Source organism: Chlamydotis macqueenii, chromosome 1 (assembly GCF_036417535.1).
Source record: "Chlamydotis macqueenii isolate bChlMac1 chromosome 1, bChlMac1.mat, whole genome shotgun sequence".
NCBI lineage: Eukaryota > Metazoa > Chordata > Aves > Otidiformes > Otididae > Chlamydotis > Chlamydotis macqueenii.
This window is the reverse complement of record NC_141556.1, coordinates 133,716,259-133,742,445: the sequence shown is the minus strand read 5'-3', so window position 1 is coordinate 133,742,445 and position 26,187 is coordinate 133,716,259. Positions and strand designations below refer to the sequence as shown.

The following is a 26,187-nucleotide window of genomic DNA, read 5'->3' as shown; positions in this document are numbered from 1 at the left end:
GTCATCTATTTTTTTTCCATTTGAGCAGAAAGATCAGGACAGCCAATAACTAATTTAATTGAGGCCTGTCTTAAGTAACTAAAAGCTTTAATTTAAACTCATTAGACATCAACTTAGTTTTGTCTGACTGACAGCTCCCAAGGGGATCTGCAACTTGTCTGTAGAACCACGATAAGGAGGGAGATATTTTACTTCTACATGATGCAAATTCTCCAGCTTTTCAGTCAGCCACAGGTTTAGAAGCAAAGTGTATGTTTATATTGTATTTGTTCACATATTAATATATTTTAAACACCTGCCTGATTGCTTTACATCATTCTAATCAAAAAAAGCTACAGGCGATACCGATTCACTGAGACTGCATTGCTGCCTCAGCAGCTAAGAGAAGAAAAGGTTAAAGGATGTGGCTTCCACCACCACTCAAAAAGCCCACAAAACAGAAAACTCCACCCAAAACCAAAACCCAGCTCAAGTTACTTCAGTTTGCTCTAGATTTATACTTGAACTCTAAAGGAGCCTGACTGGTCATCCCCATGTATTCCCCAAACCCCTTTCTACACCCATTCTGTTTGTGAAGGATCCAAGTTATCTATTCCAAGTTTTTTCGCATCAAAACAACTCTTGTCTCCCCAGACCTTTAATTGTGGGCTCAGCTCTAAACCAAGAACTATGTATCTTTATTACCATGCAGAAACTAAATCATATTCAGGCAAGAAGGCATTCACCTTATGTCAATGGACATTAAACACAACAAACATTTTATTTCATACATTTTATTTATGCAAAGCCAATCCAAAAGTGTTGTGTAAAAGTGAAAAGCTCTTTTTACATATTAATAAAAACTTTTTTTTTTCTATTTTGCGCACTTTCTGTGTGAGAAGATTTGACTGTTTTATTTACAGGAACCCACTAAATTTGTGTAAAAAATATAAACATATGTATTAAGTCATTCTTGCTTTCCCTAAAAGCTAACTGCTGTACAGTATACAATAGCTCAAAGTGCCCAGATAACTAAGGATATCCCTTTTTCTGCCTGATTAAGAATATTCTCATGTTGATGTAATGCTTCCGCCCAGTGCTTGCTTTTTGGTTTTTTGGGCTGGCATTTTGGTTTTGTTTTTTTTGAGGCTTTTTTTTTTTTTTTAAGGTACATAGTAGTCAAATTATATAACTGTGTCACTTTCAGTATTTCCTTAAGGAAGAGAAGTTATGTGCCTTGACCCTCCAGTTCAGCGGCTGCTATATCTGGTTCTTCATCATTGTAAATGTTTTCTGCCTAAAGACACAAAATATTACATTATAATTATTTTTAAACAATCATCTTCTACACTTTATATATAAAAACATGGTAATACCAGGAAGGCATAGACATCATCCCTTCCTTAACAGGACCTTCTCCCTGCCTTTTCTTAAAGGGCAGCCAAATTTAGGAATGTGCATACAGTGGCTAGACTTCAGCAGTTGTTTTCTCGCGTTGTTTTATTTCAGCAGCATAAGCACTAGCCATTTAACCATCAGCCTTACCACAAACATTTTATTTGGACTTATTTCAACCTCAGTCTGAACATACAAAACAAGTTAAAGAACAGGTATAAAACACTGAAAGCCTGACGTGTGACACATTTAGGTCTCACTTTTAAAAAAATGTAAATTATTTCCAAGTTATTTTATTCCACATTCATAAGATAATTAATCAAATTCCTGTAATGTAAAATAATATGAACTAACTGGAGAGTTAAAAGGCATCTTGCTTCACAGTCAACATATGGGGAGGGAATAGTTAAGTTTTGGCTAGTATTGGATACAAGTCTGCAACTGCTACATTTATTTTTAATACTAACTAGTACCTAAGACTTGGAGTCAAGAATTAGTGAGCAACTGCATTTATTCAGGTTGGTTTAGTCTTTCTTTTCTTTAGGAAGTTCTTACTCTCCAATCAAAGAGAGTAAGAAGTACGAGGGATAGACTACTTTAAGTTCTTGAGGGCACAAGCTGCCGTAAGAACAGACCATTTCAGTTTCATTTACGCAAGAAGCTTCAGAGCAACTCAGGAGCTGTTGTGACACTTACCATTTGCCATATCTGCATTATGTTATCCTCCGAAACAGAACAGATTACCCACGGCTCATTAGGATTCCAACTGAAGTCTGAAATTTTGGCAGTGTGTCCTCCATGAATAAACTGTTAAAAAAACCCACAAGCTTCAGTAAGCCATTTCATCTCTAGAGAGAAATCTGTTAAAACCCAAGATTCAGAGGTTAAATACTGACGAAAACACGAAGAAGAAAAACTTGCTACTAGAGATTCACAACACAGACACAAAGAAGGTGCGTGTGGAACAGCACATTCCATTCACTGCTTATGACACCGATGCAATTGCTAAGACAGCATCTAAGATGACAGTTCCTATCATTATAGCAACAACTGACCGGCATCCTCAAAAGGCTGCTACTTCGCACAAGGTTAGCTATGAAATCCAGCTGTATTTTATATTCATTACCTCATCTAATTAGATGAGCACTTATACAGTTACACAGGAAATGGGGAACCAAACCATAAGCATTTTTGTTTGTTTGTTTTCTAAGGAACAAAACAGAAGCCTTTGTACTATCTACATCAGTAAGGTTAGCTATATCAGACCTAGTTGGTCTAATGCAAGATAAACAATTTGAGGCCTTGGCTTTACATGCATTTCGTTATAAAAAGAGTACCAATAAGCAGATGACCAAACTGTAAATATGTTCAACACTGAAGATGTGTAAATATTCAGGGGCAACTCTGAAAAAAAAAAAAACCACTACCTTCAGAATTGAACAGAAGAAACCTACTGCAAGTTACAGCAATGCACTGAAAACTGAGGAGGTGAAAAGATCTATGAACTGCTGCAGTTTTAGTAGCACAGTCACAAGGCGTCATACTGCCATACAGCATGTCAGCGCTCTGGAACCTGAACAAAGGCGTACCAGCAGCTCAGGAGGCCCATCTTCTGCATCCTCTGCAGACTGCTCTTCTCCAATTTTACTGTAAGAAAGTAGTTTATACTTTTTATTAATAATGGAAATTGCACCCTACATCAGCTTAACAGTTCCTAGCCTTTGTATCCAGTATTTGCTTTTGCTATTGGTTTTTCCTCACTGTCAAATAATTACAAGCCTCAGGTATAAAACATCAACTGTTTGGCATTACCATTACTGAAACAGAATCTAACTTGTGAAGCACAGGGACACAAAAACCACTTATTACTAAAGACAACAGAAAACAATTCTATCAGCAAGAATCCTTGCAGAGAAGTAACACTAGACGTACTGTGCTGCTTCTACTGTATATCCAAAACACCAGGTTGAAGTTAAGCAAGGAAAGCAGGCTAAAGAACAGCACAAATCAAATCTACCAAATAAAGTAGGTCTGCAGCCTTTTTTTTTTTTTACACTATCTGTTCATATATACTAAAAAAAAAAGGAACTGCTCCTCACCTTAGATCCCATACATTAAGCCGACGATCAGTACCACTTGAAGCAAGAATTGTTTCATTATGAGGAGACCAGTGAACCTATTGAAAGAAAACAACTTGACTGGAGTAGTTACTGATTTCTAAAGCATATCACCATCACCAGCACCTGGCCACTAGTTTTCAGTAACTATACTCAATAAATCAGCACAAAGGATATCCTATAGCTCAAATAGAGTTAAAGTCTTAAGATTTCTCAAATTCAACAGCCAACATTATTTCACTGTAACATGTTTACCATATCATTAAGTTTAATTGTCTAAAATTCACTGTCACTTGCACCTACTAAATAGGCAGACTTCACAATATTAGATTTGAACCCAAGCGCTGCCTGCAGCAGGACATTTTAGAGAAACCTTCTGCCTGTACTGAAGGTACTTGCAAACTCCCAGTATCTTTTTAGCAGTAACTCGCTGACTACTTGCATCAGAGTCAAGTGGGGAAAGGCGGAAAGAAACTATGTGGTACTGTCTGTATTTGTTGAACCAAAATTCACTATTGGATGTTTTACAGACTTATTTATTGTGGTTGGTCACCATATGAAAATCTAAACGTTTTTGAACAAGTCAATATCTCTTTTAAAAAGTTTTCTTTCTACAGTTTGTGAGAAAAGTTTACCCACCTGAAAAATTTCATCTTTATGAGACTCAAAAGAATGGAGTTTCAATTTTAAGTTTCGAAGATCCCACAGAGCCACCGTCTGGGAGAAGTAACAAGAAATTGTTTTTACTATAATTGCTATAGAACTATAGCAATACTGATGAATTTGAAGTATGCACAAGTAAAAACCTTGTCAGCAGAACCAGTTGCTAGAATGAACTCGCTGTAAGGATTGAAGGACAGACAGTTGACCTCGGCTGTATGAGCATCTACAGAATGACTTGGCTTGGACGTGGTATTAGATCTTGTGTCCCAGCTGTTGCAATGAAGGGTTTGGGGGTGAGGGGCAAGGAGGAGAGAGCAAGAGTGAACAAATATAAGTTTTCACAGGAGATTCTTTTTCACTACACTACACATCAGTCTAAGAGATTACATTACTACTAAACCTAAGTCTGAAGCTACAGTTTTTGTTCCATAACCTTTCAGTATTTTGTGTCTGTTGTACATGAGTAGCTCGCACCAGAAAGTTGATGTACATATTAATTACATCTTATTTTCAAATTATGTGAACACATTAAACGACATGCAGATGTTAGTGATTCTGCAGCATTACTATAGTTGATTGCACTGAAGAGCTACATGAGATCATTCCCGAATTCAGATTTTTTAATCCAAGTGCTCTGGACTGGTCCACTGACAGCACACAGCAGGCAGTATCCAGAAACCGCTTAACCTCAACTTACATCATAAGCTTCTGATCATCGGCCACAGATCCAAACAGGGATTCATGGAGCAGATGCCATGCCACGTCTTCTACTACTGCAGAGTGCCCAGTAAAGATGGCTTTCGCATCAACAATCTTGCCTTCTTTTGGTCCAGCACTTACATCCCATAAACACACAGTCTGTAAATAAGAGTCATATTCTATTGTTACACGGACTCTGACTGTATTATCTTTCAAATAAATAACCACATACAAACAGAGATGACACTCCTGAAATAGTTCCTTGTTTCAGAAAAGGAACACTTAATATGCCATGAGAAGTGAGCTAAGTTACCAGTTTCCTGCAAATTCAAAGCCCAAACATTATTTATAACATCACAAAAGCAGTTTACACTTTTAAAGCCCACAAAGAAATTTATAAGCTGTTAGTTCAATTAATCTTTGAAAGTCTTACTAATTTATGGTCTCAGACCCCGCCCAGTTTAAATGGTTGTTCTGTAACAATTTCTTCCAGCAGATAACTATAAAAACATTCTGTTCTCACTTCATCAAGAACATTACAAAGAACTGGTTGTTGATTACAGCCTAAGGTCAACTGACAGCCTTTAGAAATATAATTACAACATGCAAAAGCTTCCCCACATAACCATATACAGCTACACCAACCCAGTTTTTCTCTAATTATCTATTATGGCATATATTAGGAGGTTGGTTGGTGGGGTTTTTTGTTTAAATAGGGGATAAGATGCGGTTTTTACGTGATCATCTGATGCACTGAGAAGATGTCCACTCAAATTTGAGTTCCATGATAAGCCATAGCCTTCCTTCTGGTGCCCTCTTAATCTAAGGTCAGGATTACACTCTCCACTTGGGTCTGAAAGAGAGGAAATTCCTTCCATTTAGCTTCGCTTTGCACATCAATCCATAAGAGCATCATTATCACCTAAGAACTTTGTATCCTTTGCAATAATTGTATTTTATACATCACCCTCTTAGGTGAGTGTGGCTTCTGTCAAGATTCTCTTATGACATTGAGCATAACCAGGCAGTTAAAGTCACCAAAGATACGGGCCTTCTTATTCGGATTCCAGAGCCCGTCACCTCTCCTCCCAATTACAGTTACCCCTCAATGACAAGAGGCATTTTGCTTAACTTCAAGGAGTCTGACCTACCTGGTTTTGAAGGGTGTTTAGTGTAGTCAAATACCAACACATCAGCAGACGGTGTTTTTGTAGCAATGATGCAAGGATTCTGCGGCATGTAACGAGCACGGTTTACTTCACCTTCATGGTTAATTTTAATCTCTGTTTCAATTTTGCCAGTCACAGATCCAAAGCCACCAAACTCTACATTTGTCAGAAAAACGGCAGTTAATTACATCAACTATTTTAAACTGGTGAAACAGCATTTCATGCCATCTCCCTTGCTCCAAGGAAAGAGTGGCAAGTATCTTACCATAATACAAGAAAGCCTGTGAAAGATTAGCACCATGTGACACAACAGCATTAACACTTCAGATATTTTGAATCTTCTATGATACAAACTCTTTCAGTGCTTATTCTCTATTTGAGGTAGATATGAATCAGCTTTCATCACAACTGACAGAACTGGTAGAAATGCTAGTAGGGATTGTATATCATAATGTTACCTAAGTTGTTCTGAAATAAGAAGTTTCCTCTATTTAGCCATAATTAATGATCTAGAATTAGTGTGAACTGATAAGTATATGTATGCTTTAGTATTTAACAGAAAGTTAGAATACCATTAGACAGAACACTTAGTAATGGTACTGCTAAAGCATAATCTAAGGATGCATGCATGCCCACCTCCTTTGTCATTGTCATATTGTGAAGCATCAAACTGATCATCATTGGGAATCTGGACTCTTGCAACAACCAGGTGGTTCTGTTCATCAGACGTGTGCGTTCCCAAAACCAGCCAGTGTAGAGCATAATCCTTTCCTTCTGGCCTGTTTAGAATAATAAATGCATAGAATAAAATTATGCACTCAGTTCTAGAAGTTTGATAGCTAATATCAATAACACTCAACAGCCAAACTTCTTCAAGGAGCTAGAAAAGAGAGACTCACGTAAGAGATTCTTTCATTTGTCACAAAGGACGTTCACTTATTGTGCGAAAGAGTCTGACATAAGCAAGTCAAAGATACAACCAGCAAGGCTACAGTGACAATACATGCCAGCAAACATTGCCACTATGGCTTGAAAGGGACAATTGCAATTTGTGCAGTAGTTAAAGGTGAGACTAATATCTACTTCTGTCTTTAATTCCCCTAGCAGTTGCACAGTATTGATTCAGAAAACAAATCAATACTACTTTATAAAACACAAATACTAAGGAAAAGTGGCAACCTATTTCAGTTACTACTCTTAGAAGCTTTTTCTAGTTATTTTATTTCAGAAGTTTATTTTTAAACACTGCACAAATTCTACCTAACTGGAATAAAATTTCTCTTCTGGTGGTTAAGTATAACATTTAGTAATAAGCGAAAGATTGGATGGACAGTGTCATTTATCTCTGAAAGAAAAAATCTGAACAGTCAAAACCAAGCAATTACGCACTCTTGAAAGCAACAAACTAATTATGCTGTCTGAATCCAAGCAAACAGGAATTATTTGGGCAATAAGCCACCGTAGGTTTTACTACACCACTTCCAAAGTATCATCATACATTTTGAAGGGGAAAGAAGAATACAAAACAAAACACACACACACAATGCACACACACTTACTTGCATCAGGAACAGGTGTCCCATCATGTCAGGTGCCATACAAAGAGACAGTCCTTGCCTTAAATGGCTTACATATTTTGACACTGGATAATTGGAAATACCAGGTTTTTAACTGAATATTAAGTCAATCTGCAAAATACGAGGCAAGCAGAAGTGTTCCTCATAAGGGCTCCACACCCTCAAATCCCCACTTCATTTTCTCCATGCCATGACTAGTTAGCTCACATCTCTGAACATCTTCCCCAAACATTCTGGTATACAAAATTAAGCAATTATCTAGCCACCAAGTATAACATCACATATGTGAGGTGGAATTTTAAAGAGGAAATAGACCATCCTCTGATTATTGCATGAACTATAGACACACATTTTAAAACCTAGCTGTATCCAGTTTACAACAACATGAAGTACCCAGTCCTCGTCAACTACCTCAGTGGAGCCCTGAGTGGTTACTGTGACAATTTAAGTTCTATAGTAGCTGGCAGATGAACAGAATCTATCCCCATCTTGAAAATTTTTCAAGAAATTAATCAGCAAGCCCACAGTTTTCAGAGGTAGGGAACATCAAAATATGTGAAATCAATAGTGAGCCACGGACAGAACCAGGACATGAAGTACCAGTCTTAGAACACCCTCTTAAATAAGTCCAGACTTTAAAAAAAAAAAAAAAAAAAAAAAAATTGGAGACAGACACCACAGCTTCTACAGAATAGTTATCTGTACTTTGCACATGAGAAAAAACAGTCTTCAAGAAAAAGCTAATTTAGTACATATATTTCCTCTGATCAGAATTAACTATAGAAGAATGTTAGGTCTCTTATATATCAATAAACTGAGAAAGATTTCTCTCCTCACACCTCACAACATCTCCCAGGCTAAGCTAGAGTTCTGTACAGTATCAACTTGTGCCTTTTTCCCTCAAAGCTTCTGCATACCCAAAGAGCTTTTAAAGTTGTAAGCAAAATGAAGTGTTACAAGCTCAGAAAGAAAAGTCTCACCCACATTATTCTCATACTGCAGTTTTTATCCTCAAGTTACAAAGCAGACATAATTATCAGAAAGAGCAGTGGAACAAGCAATTGCATGCAGCCTCAGCTCCCTCTTTGCAAGCTAAACAAATGAGCAGCTGAGCCCTGCGCTGCCCTTGCCCCTTCCAGGCTTCTCTTCCCCTCTCTCACCTGGTCACATCAGGCAACCACTGCACGGTGAGGCTGGGCCACTCCAGAGCATGTGTCATCACCAGGTCGTACAAGAAGGGGGTGTTTTTCTTCCAGATCTTGTACTCCTCGCTGATGACGCGCTCCTCCACCGTGTCCTCCAGCACTGCGGGAAGGAAGAGAGATCAACCAGGGGCTCGGCGCCCGCCGCCGCTCACCCGGGGCGCGGAGGCGGGGGAAAGGAGACGCCGCCAAGGGCCAGGGCTATACCGGGGACGGGGCGGGATAGGAAACGGGGTCCCAAAGCGCCCTCAGGCGCGGCCGGCGGGAGGACAACTGCAACGGCCCCACCCCCGCCACCAGCCCGTCGGGAGCTCCTCGGAGCGGAAGCCCGGGGGGCCTCAACTCCGCCACACGACCTGCGCGCCCCCCACCCCCGGGCACACGCGTCCTCACCCCATCGCCCAGCCGTGGAGAGGAAAGGGAGGAGGGGGTCTCCTACCTTCCTTGCTCGCCATTTTGGGTGTGCGCCTGCGCGCGCAGGCGAGACACAGCGCGGGAAGCAGCGGCCAACGGCACCGAAGGGGCGGAGGGGGAGGAGGGGAGGAGGGGGGGAGGGACGGCGGGCGGGATAGAGGGCGGAAGAGCCTCGCCGGTGAGGGTCGCAACGGCCCCGCTGCGCGCGTGCCCGCCGACTTCCAACCCGCGCCTCGCGTCACTGCGCATGCGCCGCCGGCGGGCCCCCGCCTACCGCGACAACCAATGGAGCGGCTGGAAGGGCCGCGAGGGCGCGGGCGCGCGGGGCGGCGGGCGTGAGACGGGGCCACGGGGCGGCAGGAGGCGCTCCAATGAGGCGCTGGCGCGCGCTGAGCCCACGCGGGGCTGGGCGGGGCCGTCCCGTCCCGTCCTGTCCCGTCCTAACGGCCCGGAGCGGGCAGGGGGCTCCTGGAAGCGCCGTCTGGCGGGGAGAGAGAGGCGGAGGGTTGCCGGTGCCGCGGCGCCGTCCCTGCCCCTAGAGCTGCCGGACTCACCGCCGAGGGAGCGGTGGTCCCGGGATTACGGGGTGGGGCGGAGCGGAGGGGGCGAGGAGGAGGAGCCGGGCGGTTTGCGGGCGAGGGGACGGCAGGTGCGGCCGGCCGCGCTGTTGCCACCAGGTGGGGCTGTAGGTAAAGCTGCTCGGCCGAGCAAGGCCAGCTCCTACAGCCGAGGCTGAGGCGTGGGGTTCGCTTTGGACGTGCGGGTTTGATGCGTGGGATCTGCTCATCAAGATTTTGCCGTGGCCCCAAAATCCTGGCTCCCTAGCAGCAGGAGGGCGTCTGTGCCGCGAAGAGGCCGCTACACGAGCTGTGCAGAGCCACGCACGCCACAGCGGGGCTAGTAACTAGTTTCTCTGCTTGGACGGTAGCCCCTGGCCGCGGGGTGCTCCCCGCAGAGTGCAGCGGTAACTCGGGCGGTGGTGCCACCAACCTGGTGCTGCCACAAGCCAAGCTGAGAAGCACTCCCGTCAGGACTGGTGTGGGACGTCAGAGTACCAAAATGCTATCCATGAGTGTCATTGACACTCGACTTCCTTTGCAGAGGGATAAAATACAAATTCAAAATTCTAGAGGTGTTAAACACTCAGGTGGGTGAAGAACAAAGCCATTCTTCTAGCCCTCCTCTTTAAACTACTGGACTTGTTACTGCTGCTCTAAGACAGATTTACCAAATAGGGCATCAGTCATTGCACACTGGAAGTAGAAATCAGGAAACATGAATAGTGTATTATTATTACGTAAATAATTCATTAGTTTTCATGAACACAAGCCAGGGTATATTCAGAAAGGAGGAACAGTGCAGTCAACAAGAGGAAAATGAGAACAAATGATTACTTTTGCAGAAGTGTCAAAAATACAAAATGCAAGATATCTCCACCAGTCAGAAATTACAATACTTTAGCAATTAAAAGAACAGTCTACATCTTTAACATCAGTGGTAAAAAAAATTCCAGCACAAATGAAAACTAGAGATTAGCCTCGTGGAGACAAGCGGAGGCAGCCACATCCAGGAGACTCTGGGGAACCCAGAGGGGCTGAGGGGAGCAGGGGTGCATGGTGCTGCAAGCTGGCCATGCAGGGCTGCTGCAAAAATGGTTACAGAGGCCACAACTGAACAGTTACTATTTTTTTCAGCAATGCTGCTGAAGATAACGGAATGTTGTTTATTTTTCTAGGAGAAATGCATGTTTGAACTATTTGCAGGTTGCAGTTACGGCATGGCAGACACTGAACTGCATTATTGAATTCTCAGTCACATAATATCAGTCTTACAGGAGTTTGAAATAGTCTACAAGACCATTTAATTTAGCTGCTTTTTCTGTTCTGCTTAAATGAACAGTACTTGCCACAGGTAACAGCCTTAACCAGGGTAAATCCTTCTGACAGCTAATAACACTTTCCAGCAGAATAATGGAAACAGAGGCAGTTAGGAATCAGGTTGGAGTCTCCTGAAGATTCAAAGGAACTTTTTTTGCCTCCAAACTGCATGGGTTTTCTTACTATGTTGTGACTTACAGTCATAAGATGAATTCTTGCTTCAGTGTTAAACTCGAGGAGATGAATCCTGTATCACTAAGGTTCATATGCCTTGAGTCCCAGAAGGGGAGGAAATCAGCTCTGTAGTGGAGCTCACTGTGCTCAGCTAGAGACTTAGGCAGGAGAGAGAGGGGAACACTCAGCGAAATAAGAGCCGGTGTTTTTCAGTTTCCCTCTGTGAGGACACTCTTCATGGGCTGAGCCTTCTATGGTTCGGACTCCAATTTTTTCAAACAAGGAATCTGGTTATGGAAAATGTTGATATCTAGGAGAGGCTGGAGAGTCAGAGGCTGGTAATAGCAGCCAAAGGTTGTAGCACGGGTGTCAGGGAAGAAGGCTGAGGTAGGCAGTCAGCTTCTCAAACAGGAAGCCTTCCCATTGCCTTTTTTGGCCAGAGTGTTGAAAAACAGAAATCTTTTCATGAAGTTAAGTAACTATATATTAATCTTCTCCTTCAACCTACGCAAACTGGAATGAAGGCTATGGATGGCTTCCTTACTCAAAATGAGAATCTTGTTAAATTAATTAGAAGCTGCAAAATAATCTCTACATAGAAGTGCACGAGTGAGTGTGCAAACACAGACATAGAGCCTTGATCGTACAAGATGTGTTACCAGCTTGCCTTTGGCAACACTTACTAGTTGTTTTGGTATTTGCTGCCAAGTATGTGTCTACTCTTACGAAGTGCTGAGGCCTTCCTAAAACGCTGGAGAGTGAAGAGTGAACCTTTCAGAGTCTGTGTGTTTTTACAGAGCGTTGATCACTTAAACTTCAGATACTGAATAAAGGAAATCTCTGTCGGGCTTCCTGGCTTTAAGTGACCTCTGTTAGCTCTCACTGAAGGGTGATCACATGGCCCCTTGAAAGATCAAGCCTGTATGCGCATTTCAGCGGGATGCTGTTTGTGCTTTTTGCTGTAAATAGCAGTATTTGTTGCCACAGCTTACCTGGAATATGGTGGGGAAAATGTGAATTAGTTTTGGAAAACGATAAACAAAATTGTCCTTCAACGATGTCATGTAGGGCTTGGCTGAACTGTAAGTGAAGGGAGAAATCGCTCCTCGACCCTTCACGAATTTTTGCAGACTCAGTTTAGGATTTGCAAATCGAGTTGAATTCTAATAGGCTGCCAGGACTCGTACTAGCTTTGGTGAGCAAAACCTGTCATGCTGATCTATCAAAAACAGTAAGTGACCAGCACAGTTCTCTTCTCCTTGTTAACAATTATACTTGTTAGCAATTATACTTGTACATGGTCACATGTTCTTTCAATTTAAATCCATACACCAAAAATTCTATTATTAAGTGCTTTTCTCCCATTGAGATTGTCATGGCAAAGACAATTTATAAACGGTACAGCCATCAAAGAAGGCACATCATCAACTTTTAGGTTGGTTATTTGCAATTCATCAGCGTAGTCAAATCTGTGACCACACATCTAAAACATATCCTTTGATTCTCACACTTTGTAAGGAAAGTAATTATCCAAAGCCATTGTTCATCACTTGCAGTATGTGTAAAATGTATGATAAATTAGTTTTGAAGCAAGAGTGACTTGAATCATAAGCTTTATTTTATTAAGTTATACTTCTTTCAAACCTAAGCATGAAACATTGCACTTTCATTGCAGTAAAAAAAAAAAAAAAGTCTCCTGCATCCTCCAGTGTATGTGCTGCATCATTCTTCAAATCGCCAGATACACTTTTGAAGAATTATATGCACTTCCTAATTTTCAGCTTGTGGACATAGATGCTGATTTATTACTCTGCAAATAATTAGCTGGCTTGCTGATGCTTATGTCACTCGTACATTATGCAGAGCTGATAGATGTTCATAGCACAACTCAGCAAGTAGGTGTAGGTATTACTGAGAATGACCATCTCAGTCAGAAAATTGTTTAAAGAAAATTTTTGCACAAAAACTGCTGCTTTATTATTCTCTAATATATTTGCTGTCATTGCATAGTCTCAGTAGCCTGTTTGGAATAAAGTATCACTTTCATCAAACATGCAGAAAAGAAGAGCACACCTCAGTTTAATTGATGCAAGCATCCATTCAGAATTTCTTGAAATGTCACTGTGTTTATTTTCCCCACTGCTCATCCAATATTTCTTTGTATTTACCCAGCGATTATTATCTCTCCGGTATAAATCACACCTAACCAATACTCTGCTGTCACAGAAAATCTTGAGCTGTAGCAGTGTAGCAGTGTCTTGGACTTTCTTGTTCTCTGTGACATGTAGTTTGGGCTTTGTCTAATGACAGCATGTCTCTGGCGGTTCGCTTCTAAATAGGCTTGGCTGTGTTTTATCCTGCTATGCAGCAGGACAATATGTATGCTGCATAGCCATGCACAATGATAGCTTTCCTTTTGCAACAAATACAGTGCATTTGTAGGAACATCAGTACTTAGAGGAAAGCGTGACTCACTTGGATTATATCCACCATTGTAGACAAATACTCCTCTTGCACCTTCTAGGTGGGACTGTTCCCGCTATTGGGATGCTGTTGGGATCTGCCTGTTTTGGATAACTAGCACCATTTGTCACACTTTCAACTAACCACTGCAGATTGCATTGAACTTCGTGCTGCAAGTGAGAAGCAATTCCATGGCAGTCCTGTGCATTTTTTTAGTATTCAGGGATATACAGTGTTTTACCTTTGATGTTGAATATGTTTATGTTGGATCGTACAGACTAAGCTTGTTCTCATATAACGAGCCCCTCCTTCCCCTTCCAAAATAACGTTAACACTGCACTAAGCCCAGACTAATAAATCCAATCCTGTTGAACACTTTCTTATTGCTTGCTATGGATATTCCTTCAACACCTAGGCTTGCTGGCCTATCTCTGTGCTCTGCGGCATTTGCTTAGCATTTTCTATGTATTTTTTTAATATTTCCATATAGAATGGCAGGTAAATTATTTGTGGCATAGATATTGATGTTTACGTAACTGGTTTGGTACACTTTTATTAATTTTGCACAGAGCAGTGGAACTGATGGAATTACTGAGGAGCAGGGGAATATGTGAGTAGTCTTTAGCAGGTCATCTTATGAAACAGTGCTGCAATATGCGCTGGTTTGCATGCTATACGTTTCCAAGAGGATGTCAGATGTGCTTTCCTTGTATACTCTGATGTAGTTCTGCAGCATACTGGCCTGGATGGATTATTGCCCATATGTGGAGTTTGCAAACTTGTAGGGATGGAAGGAGACATCCGACTTCTGAAGCTTCCAGCATTTGACTCAGTTGAGTTCCTCATTGCTTGTTGCCCTGGCCTCCCTCCTTGTGATCTTGGGGAGCTGGAATGGGGTAGATCCAAACCTGTGCCTGGGTCACAGGAATCAGAGGAGACTGTAATCCAGAAGCTGCTGTTTTCAGTTATATGGAAAGGAGTCAAGGTGAACTGCTGCTCTCAACGATGTGGTGAAACATTGTGAAGCACAAGAGAGTCTAAAGAAGGTGAAAGGGAGATGTTTGTTATAATCCATTTCCTCTTCTTCTACTATAGGGCTTAAAACCCTCTACAAGTATTTGGCGAAGGAAAGTGATCTCTACTCTTGCCTTCTAATTTTTGGGAATGTCTCTTCCCACCTGAGCTGCCTGGCCTTTTTTCAGAGACTTCTCTGAGGTCACCATATGGTTTCTTTGTTCTTCACTCTTACTCTTTTGAGATTTGAAGCAATTAATAATGGCATTATCTTCAAGGTTCTGGATATCTCAGAGGTGAATCCACTGAGACAGGAACCATGCCAAGCTGTTTTAGCTTACTGATCAGTTTCTGTGGTAATGAAGAATTTTGTTTGTTCTGTTTGATTATTCAGTCATCATGACAGATCACCCTCAGGTGCAGTCTTTGGAAGATCTAGAGATCCTGAATTTTATATCCTCTCTTCTTTCCAAGTGTTTTGAATACTGAGAACCACAGTATACCGCACAGAGTATGTAGCAATGAATAGGTATTACATCAGGTGGCCATATAGTTTTTTACTTTGGGAGGCAGAGCCCGGTGCCAGATTGACTATAGATTTGCAGTGTATTAGGGACATCATATAAGAGAAGAAGGAACAGGCAGATAGAAGATCTGCTGAGACCAGGTTGGTGCCTGTTTACATATCTGCAGTCAGTTCTAAAACTGGTGGGTACCAGTATCCAGCAAATAAACTTTGCTGCTGTTCACACTAGTTACTTGCAGTGGTGTCTGTGGCTAAAGTGGCTTAGCCACCTCTTCCAAAATGGGAGGAAAGAAAGATAGCCACACTGCCCTGTCAGGTCAGAACTGCACTTGAACACGTTCTGCAATTAGCAGTCTGTCTTACATTCTCTCTGGGCTAGCTCAAAGTTCATCGTGCTGTTAATGCCATTTTGTGATAAGTTTCAGAGTATGTTTTTATGAACAGCTAAGACCGTAATAATGCTAAAAGGAATAGACCTGATCTTCCCTCTTGGTAGTCACTCTTCTGCCCAGCATTGTGTCAGCACTAACATTCAAGTGGTCAGTGGGGAGCTGAATGAGGTCCTCAGTCTACTTGATTTATTTATTTTAGCAGAGTTGGTTGTCAGCCAGATGATCAAGCTAGGCATACTCCCTGCATGTCTTCCTGGTCTTAAACCTAGAACAACAGGGAGGACAGGGCCGAGGGCAAGAGCAGGGACGGCTCCATTCAGGCTCTGGTTTCAGATTAGTTTGTGCCAATGGAGAGATTGCACCACAGACCCCGCCTGTCAATAGTGTCAGCACTTTTTCGCTAGTTCACTGGCGTGTCTGGAGCTTTCAGTTCCCTGAGTGAGCCAGCTAGTAGTATTGTCCCTCTGCCATTTGTCTGTCTTCTGCTGATGAGGAAACTGAGAAAGAAGGTGAAAACTCCATTTACATCCTTTCATTTGCTGGCATGGGAGGAAAGCTTTAAAATTTCCACTTAGTTACTGGTATAAACGGGTTCTGTAACTGGGACTTCATTGGGGGACAACTGAGCTAAATATGAGCACAGGGACTTCCAGTATAATGGAACACTGCTGAGACCTTATTTGACATGCATTTAAAATATTCAAAGAGTTTTTTTTTTTCAAGAAAAAGGATTTTAACAGAATTGCTGCTTTGTTGAGAGGCAGCACAACTGGATTGAATTAAATAAAACCTGAATTTTAAAAGCATCTTGTGATTTGAGATACTGCAGAGAGCCTCTTTAAAAGGTGTCTGAGACTGAGCATCCATCAGCTGAGGAAATCCTTGACACTGGGGGCTTTAGAGAAATCTAAGCTTTCATATTTGAACTATTTCTCCATACAGCTGGAAATCTAATGTAAACAGACCTAAGCAACTTGGCCAAAGTAATTTGGGGAATCAAAACTGCTGACTGCTAATCCTAGCTCAGGTTTCTACCCACATGCTCAGACTGTTAACGTTTGGCTTTATTGTTTTGTGTTTTTCCTTTAGTCTCTGCTGTGAGGTGCATTGGGGGAACAGTAGAGCAGTGACAACTGTTAACATAACACCTCTGCCCTCTTTCTTAAGAAGGACCTGGTTTTTGCTGAGGCTTAGGGAGACAAGTCCAGACTACATGATAACATATTTCTGTGTGAGAAATCATTTTTGTCTATCTCTCACTTTCAAAAACATTGCACATGGGAGGTTAAGGAGGGTGTGAAGAACCTGGTTTCTTTTTTGGAAGGGTGGTGTGGATGCAGTATGTTGGATGCCAGGACAGCTTTATTATTAGTTATGTGTTACCATTACATCTGCCTACCACAGTCACAGGTCAGCACTTGATTCTGTCAACATTCTATGGACACCATAGGAAGATGTTGGTTGTTGACCTGAAGATCTGTCTTAGTCTTAGATTTTGAGAATAAGATAGCTGGATACAGGAAGATGGGACTGTGCAAGGTGACAATTATTGGTGAGCAAAATAAGTTCTCATCATGGTTGTTACCTTCTTGGTAGCAGAGACAATATATAGAGAGAATTTGAACGAGACACAAAGTGGCTTTGTTTATGCTGTGGTCGGGTGAAACAAGTAAGTAGGGAAGGATAGATAACTTTTCAGATAATGCTTTTTTTTTTTTTTTTTTTTGTTAATTTAAGTTGCTTCTCAAAAGAAGTACCTCCAGAACCGTAATTGTAAGCCTTCTGGGGTTAACATTAGCATTTTAGTCTGGACCAGGAGTGAACTTTTGAAGCAAACCTTCTGATTGTCCCCACTTAGTGCAGGTTGCTTTACACTACAGACAGGTCACAGAGCAGATGAACTGTATTTCTCTTTGAGTGAAACTAAATTAGAAATATGTTCCATCTACCAGTGAGGGTGTCAGATATAGAGAACCAGACAAGAGATTATCTAAAATAATTTGTAAAAACCCACAAATATATTTAGCATGGAGTCAAGATCCTCAAAACCAATTGCTTTACTCTACAGATCCACTCCTATTGCGTGGTACTACTTGCTAGTATAAGCATAAATTATCTTGTTTCTTGTTTGTTTTGTTTTTTTTTTTTTTGAAAGGAATACAGCTTTGTGATAGACTTTCAAGTGTTCTTTGCTTGTATTTCTTAAGTATGCTGATATCCTATAATCTCTAATGCCTCAGTGGCATTTGCTCAGGTAGCATTATATGCTTTGCTTAGTGTTTGCAGAGAAATTGCACCTATTTCAGGACAAAATTCCTAGGTTCACAGTAAGCATCTTGTAAGCTAGAATGGCATATTGAAGGTAAATCTCAAATGCCTACTCAGCATTTTGGCAGTGGCACATGTGGAAACAAACAGTTTCCATAAGATAGTGAAGGTCAGAAATTCTGTCTCAGGGGATTTTGACTTGAAATGTGAAAATTTAAAAAAATATGTTACAGGGTTTAAAAGAACATTTGGAAACACTTTTCCCTCTTTCCCATCTGTAGCCATAGAGTCATTCATCAGTCTCTCCTCCCCAGTTACTTGGCTCCGCAATGGAAATATCTAGGGGCTGTATACTGTTGATCTTGTACATGTTTTATTAAGGCCTAGTACACTTTCAGACCCTAGAGAAGAGTTCAGAAGAGAAATATTCTGGTAACATATGGAACACAAAGAGATGAGGTGGTGTGCAGAAATGTGGAAACATTCTCCTGTCTCCGTACACTCAGAGAGAGGAAAGGGAAGAATTTACCACAAGTTGTTAAGGGGTAATGTAACACACTCTCACAATCAACCGCAGGGAAAAGGTGGGCCCCAGAGAGGTAAACTTGGTTCTTCCCTCCTGCTACAGCAACCCACAGCCTCTCCTGTAGTGCTGTGTCTTAGGGCTTATATATGTGTGAGATGGTGGTCAGAGAGGGTGGTCACAGAAGAATCCCAGTTTCATTGGGACTGAACTCCTACAAGAATTAAGGGCAATAAATTTCACCACCTGTCAACACAAATCCCAGGCACATTTATTCAGCAAAGCTTTTGTAATACAATATAAATAGGTAGCAATATAGGCACTTTGTAGCAATATAGACACTTCATAGCAAAGGAAAAAAAAGTCATGCTAAAATTAAAAGCACAGAACCCTCCTCCTAAGAAGGGATAAAAGAACACTAAACTGCATGTCAGGTCACACTTGTAATTCAGTCTTAAAAGGACTTCCAAAATATGCTATGAAGACAATAGAACTATTTTAATAGAATAGAATCATCAAAATACAGTATATTTTACTAGTATTTTTCTAAGCAACTGATAATGGCATTAAGTGTGTTGTTCACCTAACAATACAAAACTAAGTCTGTGTAAAGACCCATTCCAAGTGGGGTAGATCAGCATGTGGCAATATGCCATGATGCCATTTTTTTTTCAGACATCAGCTTGCCCCTTTTTTTCTGGGATAACAGCAACTTCCAGGAAGCCTGAAGAAGTGCCATGGTAGCTACTGTCTCAGAGGAAAGCAAGCTGTCAGCTGCTGCCACTGAAATCTTGCAAGTACTGGGCAGCAAACTGGTTTGGGAGTTGTTGCCATACAGGAAGGCGCAATACTATTCAGGATTCTCATTTCTTCATGTTCAGAATGCAGCAGGACTTTGTTAATGCCTACCAGGTGATCTTTCTGCATAAGGCACAGACTTCCAATGGGTCTTGGATCAGACCTCAGCTAACTGGGTCGTCTTTGATCACTTCAGAAATTCTATCCAGAAAAAAAAAAGATTGTGTTAAAAGAAAACCCTTTTTGGCATGGTTGTTGCTGCTGAGCTAAGAGAAAAGAAAAAGAGGATCTTCCTTACAATTGTTAGTGAATATGCTGCATAGCAACTAACGTTTTGTTTATTGCATAGAGTAATGCTGAAATACACATAGGGGTTACAGCATGCTGCAAACTAATTTTCTCGTGGGAAAATGAAGGCTAGAAGCACTGGGAGTATATCTGTGCCTGCAGCTGGGTGAAGACTTACCTAACGAAGCTTTACACCAGCAAGTGCTGTGGAGTTCTGTGGAAGTGGGCAATTGGCTATATTTCTAGATTTTTTAAAGATATGAAATATCTTGGTTTGTGTGTGCATGTGTGTGTTTATGCACATTGCTTTCCACCAAAATTGTCCATTTCTCCCCAAAAAGAAGGACATGTGGAATGAACAAGCAAAAGAATGTGGAAAAAACACAGCTCCCATACCTAAAAGATGCTTTTTCTTGTGATGTCTCAAGTTACAGTTTGTTTGCTGAAGGGTGAACTGTGAGAGAATTTCTGTGCCAATTTGCGCAAGAAAAAGACAAACTCATTAAATAAGTCCATAACACAATATTGCATAATGAAAGATAGCAATGCTTCCTACCAGCATTTAGATCAGCAAGCAGAGAGAGGAAAGCAGTGTAGCAGAAAGATGAGGCAACAGACTGAGGTAATCACTGTGGTTTTCCCAGGCATCCTGTTTGGTAGCTGTCAGGTCAGCAAAGGTTATCCTCTTTATGACTGATCCTGCCACAGGGACTACCAGTACTGGGAGTCTGATGTTAACGCAAACGATATCCACAGCAGATGCTGTCTGTCAGGTTGTCAACAATTGATACAGTTAGTTCATTTTCTCTTGGTCTTCTGCTCTTGTTCTTCCCTACATCCCTTTCAGTAAGGACTCTCTGATTCTGGCGGGGGGTTTCAGCTACATGCAGGGACTCTCCATCCTTCAGCACCTTTCATTAAAGATTAAGGGTTGTTCTCTTATTCAGGGACATGCAGAGGACGTTACTCCTTGTTTTGACAATGCAAAGAGAAATAAAATGAAGAATTAACTTAAAAATGTGAAGTTTATTCTTCCCATGAGCTAAATCAGGTGCAATCTTTTAATCTTAAGTATAGGCTATAATGGTTTTCATCAGCAACAGTATCACCAGAATCAGTAATGTGACAGTGTCATCTCTGTTCCCTTTTGGACCACTGAGTCACAGAAAGTGGCTGTACCCGCTCTAACCAAACTCTCTCATGCTTTGCTTTGCTGAATATTACCTTTAATTTACTGTTCACACAAGAATGTTTATCTCTAATTGTACTGAAACTTTTAACTCAAGTGGTCTGACCCGGAAGAAAGCAAAGCATAACATAGTATTACACACTGGGAGATACACGGTCCTTGTAGGCTGTCAGTGCAACAAAAGGCAATACAAGACCTTAGGCAGACAGAACATTATTTTAGTTTACAATCCACTAAGTAAGTTGATTCTGCCCATTCACACTCTCATGCCCACATACTTGCATGCCCGAGCAATTTTGCCAGGATCTATGTCATATGGATGGCAACACCAAATAGCTTTCAGGTTCTCACTACATCTCTTGGGTTCCTGTTCATTGGTGACTATAAATCTGGTTTGGACAGGTTTTTATACTCTTTAGGAGTCAATAGTTGTTATGGGACAATGTTTTTGCCTCAGGTTGCTGCCTGTTCTGTTTCCTTCTTCATTTCACGTATCTTTGTGATTATGGTCTGTCCTGATGCTGAGATAACAGGAAGAGGAATGGCTCTTCCACTGTGATGTAGGTTTGCTGCTTCGCTCCATTATATCTTCTGGTGCTTTTACACACACATTTCCATACAGACCAATTCTAGGATTTCTATTACATATCTTTACACCCATAAGGGCAAAAAAAGTTTTTCCACTACTCACAGTACATCTCAGCTTACTAGAATACTGAGAATCCAGTGGTATGGCCTCAGAAATCTTGGTGTTGCATGCAAGTGTTGCTTTCAAGTGCATTACCTCAAGGGACATCATTTAAGCGCAAATAACTACCACTTTGCAAGTAAGTCCATGGAAGATTATTTCATATGCCTGGATACTTGCCTTTCACCCAAGGCTTTCCAATCAGTATTCCTCCAGTATCACAAAGAAGCTGGGGGAATGCCTCACAGCTTGTATGAAGATACAAAGCTTAAATGAAGAAGTAATACTTTTTATTAGCATAACAGGAAAAAAAACCCCAAAGACAAACATACAAGCTCAAAGTTCTTTCAGCAGGTCACTCAGGGTACAAAACCACTTTAATGATGATTAACATAAGTCTGGCAAATACTTAGTATTCCAAGACTTTTCTCCCTGCTGCACGTATTCAGGGTGTAGATGTACTATGCCAGGTCAGCTGCAGAACAAAACGAAACCTTTCATACCTTTTTCCAAGTTGTCCAATTTTAGTGCATGTGAAGAAGTTTTGATAATGACTTTCTAGATTCTATCCTTTATTATTGTTATGGTTTTGTTTAGTGAGGGGGGGCCTAAGGTGGCAGCTTCTGTAGGAAACTGCTAGAAGTCGCTCCCCTTTGTTCAGGGGACTCGGCCAGGCCTAGGGCGGACCTGCTGCTGGCCAAGGCCGAGCCAATTGGTAGCAGAATGTCCCGTGATAATGCCTCTGCGATAATGTATTTAAGAAGGGGAAAACAGAAAAAAAAAAAGAAAAAGAAGATGTGAAGCAGCTGAGCAGGGGCAGAGAAGGGGAGGCGCGAGCTTTGTGGGCCTTGCAGGCCTCACCCTCTGGCCTCCCGCCGGGCAGCCGCCTAGGCCCAACTCGGCCTGGCCTGGCTGCAAGAAGTGGAAAGGAGATGGGAAGTGAATAAGATGTAAAAAGTATCCTGAGAGGCATCTGCCAGCCTGTTGTGAGGAACAGCTGTAGATGCCAGGGTCAGTTCAGAAGGAGGGGGAGGAGTAATGCGGCTCCTGGCCAAGATTCCCCTGCAGCCTGTGGTGATAACCGTGGTGGAGCAGGTTGTCCCCCTGCAGTCCATGGAGGTCCACGGAGGAGCAGAGATCCACCCGCAGTCAGTGGAGGACCCCACGCCAGAGCGGGTGGAGGCCTGAAGGAGGCTGTGGCCCATGGAGGGCCCGCTGGGGCAGCCGTTCTGGAGAGACTGCACCCCATGGAAGAGATGACCCACGCCGGAGCAGTTTCAGGAAGGACTGTGGCCTGTGGGAGGGACCCCACGATGGAGCAGAGGAGGAATGTGAGGAGTTCTTCCCCCGACCATGAAGCAGCAGCATGAAACAACAGGTGATGAACTGACCGTGACCCCCATTCCCTCTTCCTATCCTGTGCTGCTTGGGGGTTGGGGGGAGGTAGTAGAGATAATGTTAAGCCCGGGAAGAGGGAGGGGTGAGAGGAGGTTACATTGTTCCCTGTCTCATTCTCCTGCTAGTTTTAGAAATAAATGAATAGTTTCCCCCAAGTCGAGTCTGTTTTGCCCGTGACGGTAACTTTCAGGATTTCTCCCCGTCCTTATCTCAAACCTTGAGACGTTTTTCCTTATATCATCTCCCCCTATTCTCTCAGAGGGTGGGGGGAGTGAGAGAGAGACTGCGTAGTCTGGTCCCGATCGGGGCTCAACTACGACAATTATTTTCTCCTAACATTAAGCACACTAGATTTTGACACTTTTTCACTTATTACATATTATTGACAAGCTCAAACCAACACTCTGAAAATAAAGAGTATTCAGTTCAAATTCTAACAAATTGTAGTCACAAACTGGAGTAACCAATATGGAAGAGATCTATCTCTGAAAGATAATAATTATATTTTTTTTAAAAAAAATATTCTTTCTCTGATGGAAAATATTTTGTCATCTGGAATACGGAATTTGTCATCCTGGCTTGAGTCAGTCTAGTAGCACTCTGTCTTCAGCAAATGCATCCACCCAAGTAATGGAGGCTGTGGAGCCAAAGGGAATAGTTTTATGACTTTTACAAATGATTGATTTATTTGATTAGGTTTATTAGAGTGGCTTGCCAACAGTTAGTAGTCACCAAAATCACATAGCAGTCAAAAAAACATTGGTGCAGTAACTAACTTAGTGATCAGCTGTAGAGTTTAACTCTGGATTTATTCCCTTTGGTATTGGAAAATTGGTCTTAGGTAGACATTCAGTAAAGAAATAGCTGCCACAATATAAATTGTTATTGACCAACTCTTTGTTGTTGTCAGTCTGCCAGAGGTGAACACAACCACATTTTCTACATCCTCCCCTCTTGAATCAGTAAAGCAAAATAGTCCTTCAGCCAGTTTGATGTGAAATCTAGTAGTCTGGTATCTGAAGCCAAATCACGGTGAGAGGCAGTTGATGCTGAGCTTCCAGATTTCATATGATATTGGCTTAGGAACACTTAAGCATTACTTGCAAGAGGTTTGGAAAAGATAATTGGGGCTGAGCAAGGAGGTGAGCAAGGATTGGCAACATCTTAAATCACTGCAACTGTTTCTTAAATGAAAAAGCAGACAAGCCTTGGAATTCTAGTCTGCCATCACAATAATAACTGTACCACAGTTTTTTGTTGTCCTTTACAAACCCCTTGGAAGCGCTGATAAGAGTGTTCGGAAGAGATGGGCCACTCACTTAGATTCATTCCAGAAGTATGGCCATCAGTCACCCAGGAGATTGTTTAAGAAAAAGTTCGGCTTTTCCACTGTATCAAAAAGAGATAGTATTTGATTTTTGCATTGAAATGCAGCTTTAAAAATGTTGAGGTAGATAGCCTGTGTGAAGAATGCAAGGCTAGAAGTTCACTGATTCAAAAATTTAACAGGTGCTACTGTTTTTCTCCCCAAAATTGTAAGTTGTTCTCAATGAGAGGTAGAATGTGTAAAGGCCTCTCTAGGATTTACTAAATTGTAACTGACAGCATGCTAAGGCCACAAAACACCTTCACAGAAATGTAGCTAGGAGCAAAAACATTCACCAACAAAAAGGCACCAGACCAAAGAAGTTCTGAGCTTGAGAGAAAAGAGAGGCACTATACTCCCCATTCACCACTGTATATGCACAGCATAAAATCCACAGCAATCTGAGAAGGAAAACTCTCCTGAAGAAAAAAATAGCATTTATCTTCCACTGTATTTTTTAGTGTGGGAACATTGCCAGATGGCATCACTCAGTAGCCTCCCATAGTGTTCTTTGCTTCAACCAGACCGTCTGAAAACCCAGGGAATGACTTTGCATGTACCAAGGGAGCTGCAGGAAGTTTGCTTAGCGCAGTCAGTAGTACTAAGAGCTGTTATTTGCCAACAGCTTTGCATTGCTCTCGGTATCATGTCAGTTATCCTTGCTCCTGAGGTTTCTGCTGGCAGCACTGTCCATGCTAAAGCTGCCAAGAACAGTGCAGCTGAATCACTGTGAACAAAATTCTTTATGATGCACCAAGCTGGAGAAGGCTCAAAACAGCAGTGATGCACTATCATCAAGAAGTGTCTGCAAGTAGAAGGCTGGCCCAAAGCTGCCCAGTGTGAACAGCTATGGTTCTTGCATCTAGCTGGAGTAGAGAGTGGAGCTCTCTTTTCAGTATGGTAGCTTTGTCTAGAAGGCTGCAGTTATTTGGAATGTACACAAATACACACATCCAGGGTGGAAATGGGAGAAAATATTCAGTGGGAGATTTTTAGCGGTGCTATAGTCACAGTATTCACCTTTCTTTCACCAGCTGTGGGAGCATGGTCAGGTCGCATAGCTCGTGGCATCTCTGCCCTGAAGGCAAAGACTGAAGCTAGCTTGAGGCCAGCTAGAGAGACTATAGAAGGTGTTGTCACAAAGGTCAGCAGAGGCTGCAAAGCCTGTTTGAGAGTCCAGGTAAGTGTTTGGCATAGCTGGCCACGCCAAGCTGCTACAACATCTTTCTCCAAGTCATCAGCCCAGAAATTAACTCCAGACTGTCCCTGCAAGCTGCAGTCACATACTGATTGCAGTATGGGCACGCATTCTATTTTACTCCACACTTTTAGTGGTCGAGCTCTCTATGTATTCATCAGAATTGACTGGAAATCAGAAACTGTTTGTTAATGAAGATTGCATATCCTCTCCTCAGGGGGCTCTATCGACACAGGATCATTCTAAAACGATATCTGGAATAAGAGTGCCCTTTTCTGCCTTAGCATATTCAGCTTTGCTGATGAATGGTACAACATCAGCAAGGAATTCGTAATTCTGTAGTAGTCATTGTCCACACATGGAGTGCTTCTGAAGAGCTAGTCTGCAGATTCTCACCCTGTTTTACCCCAGACTCGTTTGCGGGTTCCCTGGTTGGAAGGAGGTAGCTCACTGTTACTTCTCAACCAGCTCCCCAAAACTTCTTCATTTCTTCATAAATACCTTGCTATGGCTTCCTCCGTATCTCTCCCTCTCGGCAGACCCTGACTGAAGGGCTGTGCTGCTTCTGCTGGCAATTCAGGACCATTCCTTGCTGTAGGCCCTGTCCCAGCTTTTCTGTCTGTGCAATTTATTAAATACATTGTTGGCTACCCAGTTAGGTCATTTGCCTGCTCCCTTACACCTGCCAACAGTAACGTTTCTGTGCTATATGAACTTTAGGGGCTTCCTTGAGAGCTGAAAAGTGTTTCTGGGTCCATGCAGCAGGTATTTCAGAGGAGAGCAACAGACTCTTGTCTCACTTCAGATCCC

The 26,187-nt window shown here is 42.0% G+C and overlaps 1 protein-coding gene across 1 annotated transcript; it reads right to left on the bottom strand.

The window, feature by feature from the left end:
• Nucleotides 1-757: 757 nt before the first annotated feature.
• RBBP7 (RB binding protein 7, chromatin remodeling factor) lies at nucleotides 758-9,439 on the bottom strand. Its single transcript, XM_086767640.1, has 12 exons — nucleotides 9,241-9,439; nucleotides 8,760-8,904; nucleotides 6,659-6,801; nucleotides 6,005-6,178; nucleotides 5,591-5,706; nucleotides 4,852-5,012; nucleotides 4,298-4,424; nucleotides 4,131-4,208; nucleotides 3,474-3,550; nucleotides 2,964-3,021; nucleotides 2,071-2,181; nucleotides 758-1,276 (listed from the first exon to the last, which is right to left on the bottom strand). Exons 1-12 carry the CDS (start codon nucleotides 9,254-9,256, stop codon nucleotides 1,208-1,210), a joined length of 1,275 nt encoding a protein of 424 aa, XP_086623766.1. The 5' UTR covers nucleotides 9,257-9,439; the 3' UTR covers nucleotides 758-1,207.
• Nucleotides 9,440-26,187: the final 16,748 nt, after the last annotated feature.

Coding starts and splice junctions, on each gene's coding strand:
- RBBP7 (XM_086767640.1), bottom strand. Junction 6,179..6,658: donor ATATGACAATGACAAAGGAG/GTGGGCATGCAT, acceptor TGACAAATGTAG/AGTTTGGTGGCTTTGGATCT. Junction 3,551..4,130: donor ATAAAGATGAAATTTTTCAG/GTGGGTAAACTT, acceptor TTCTTTCAATAG/GTTCACTGGTCTCCTCATAA.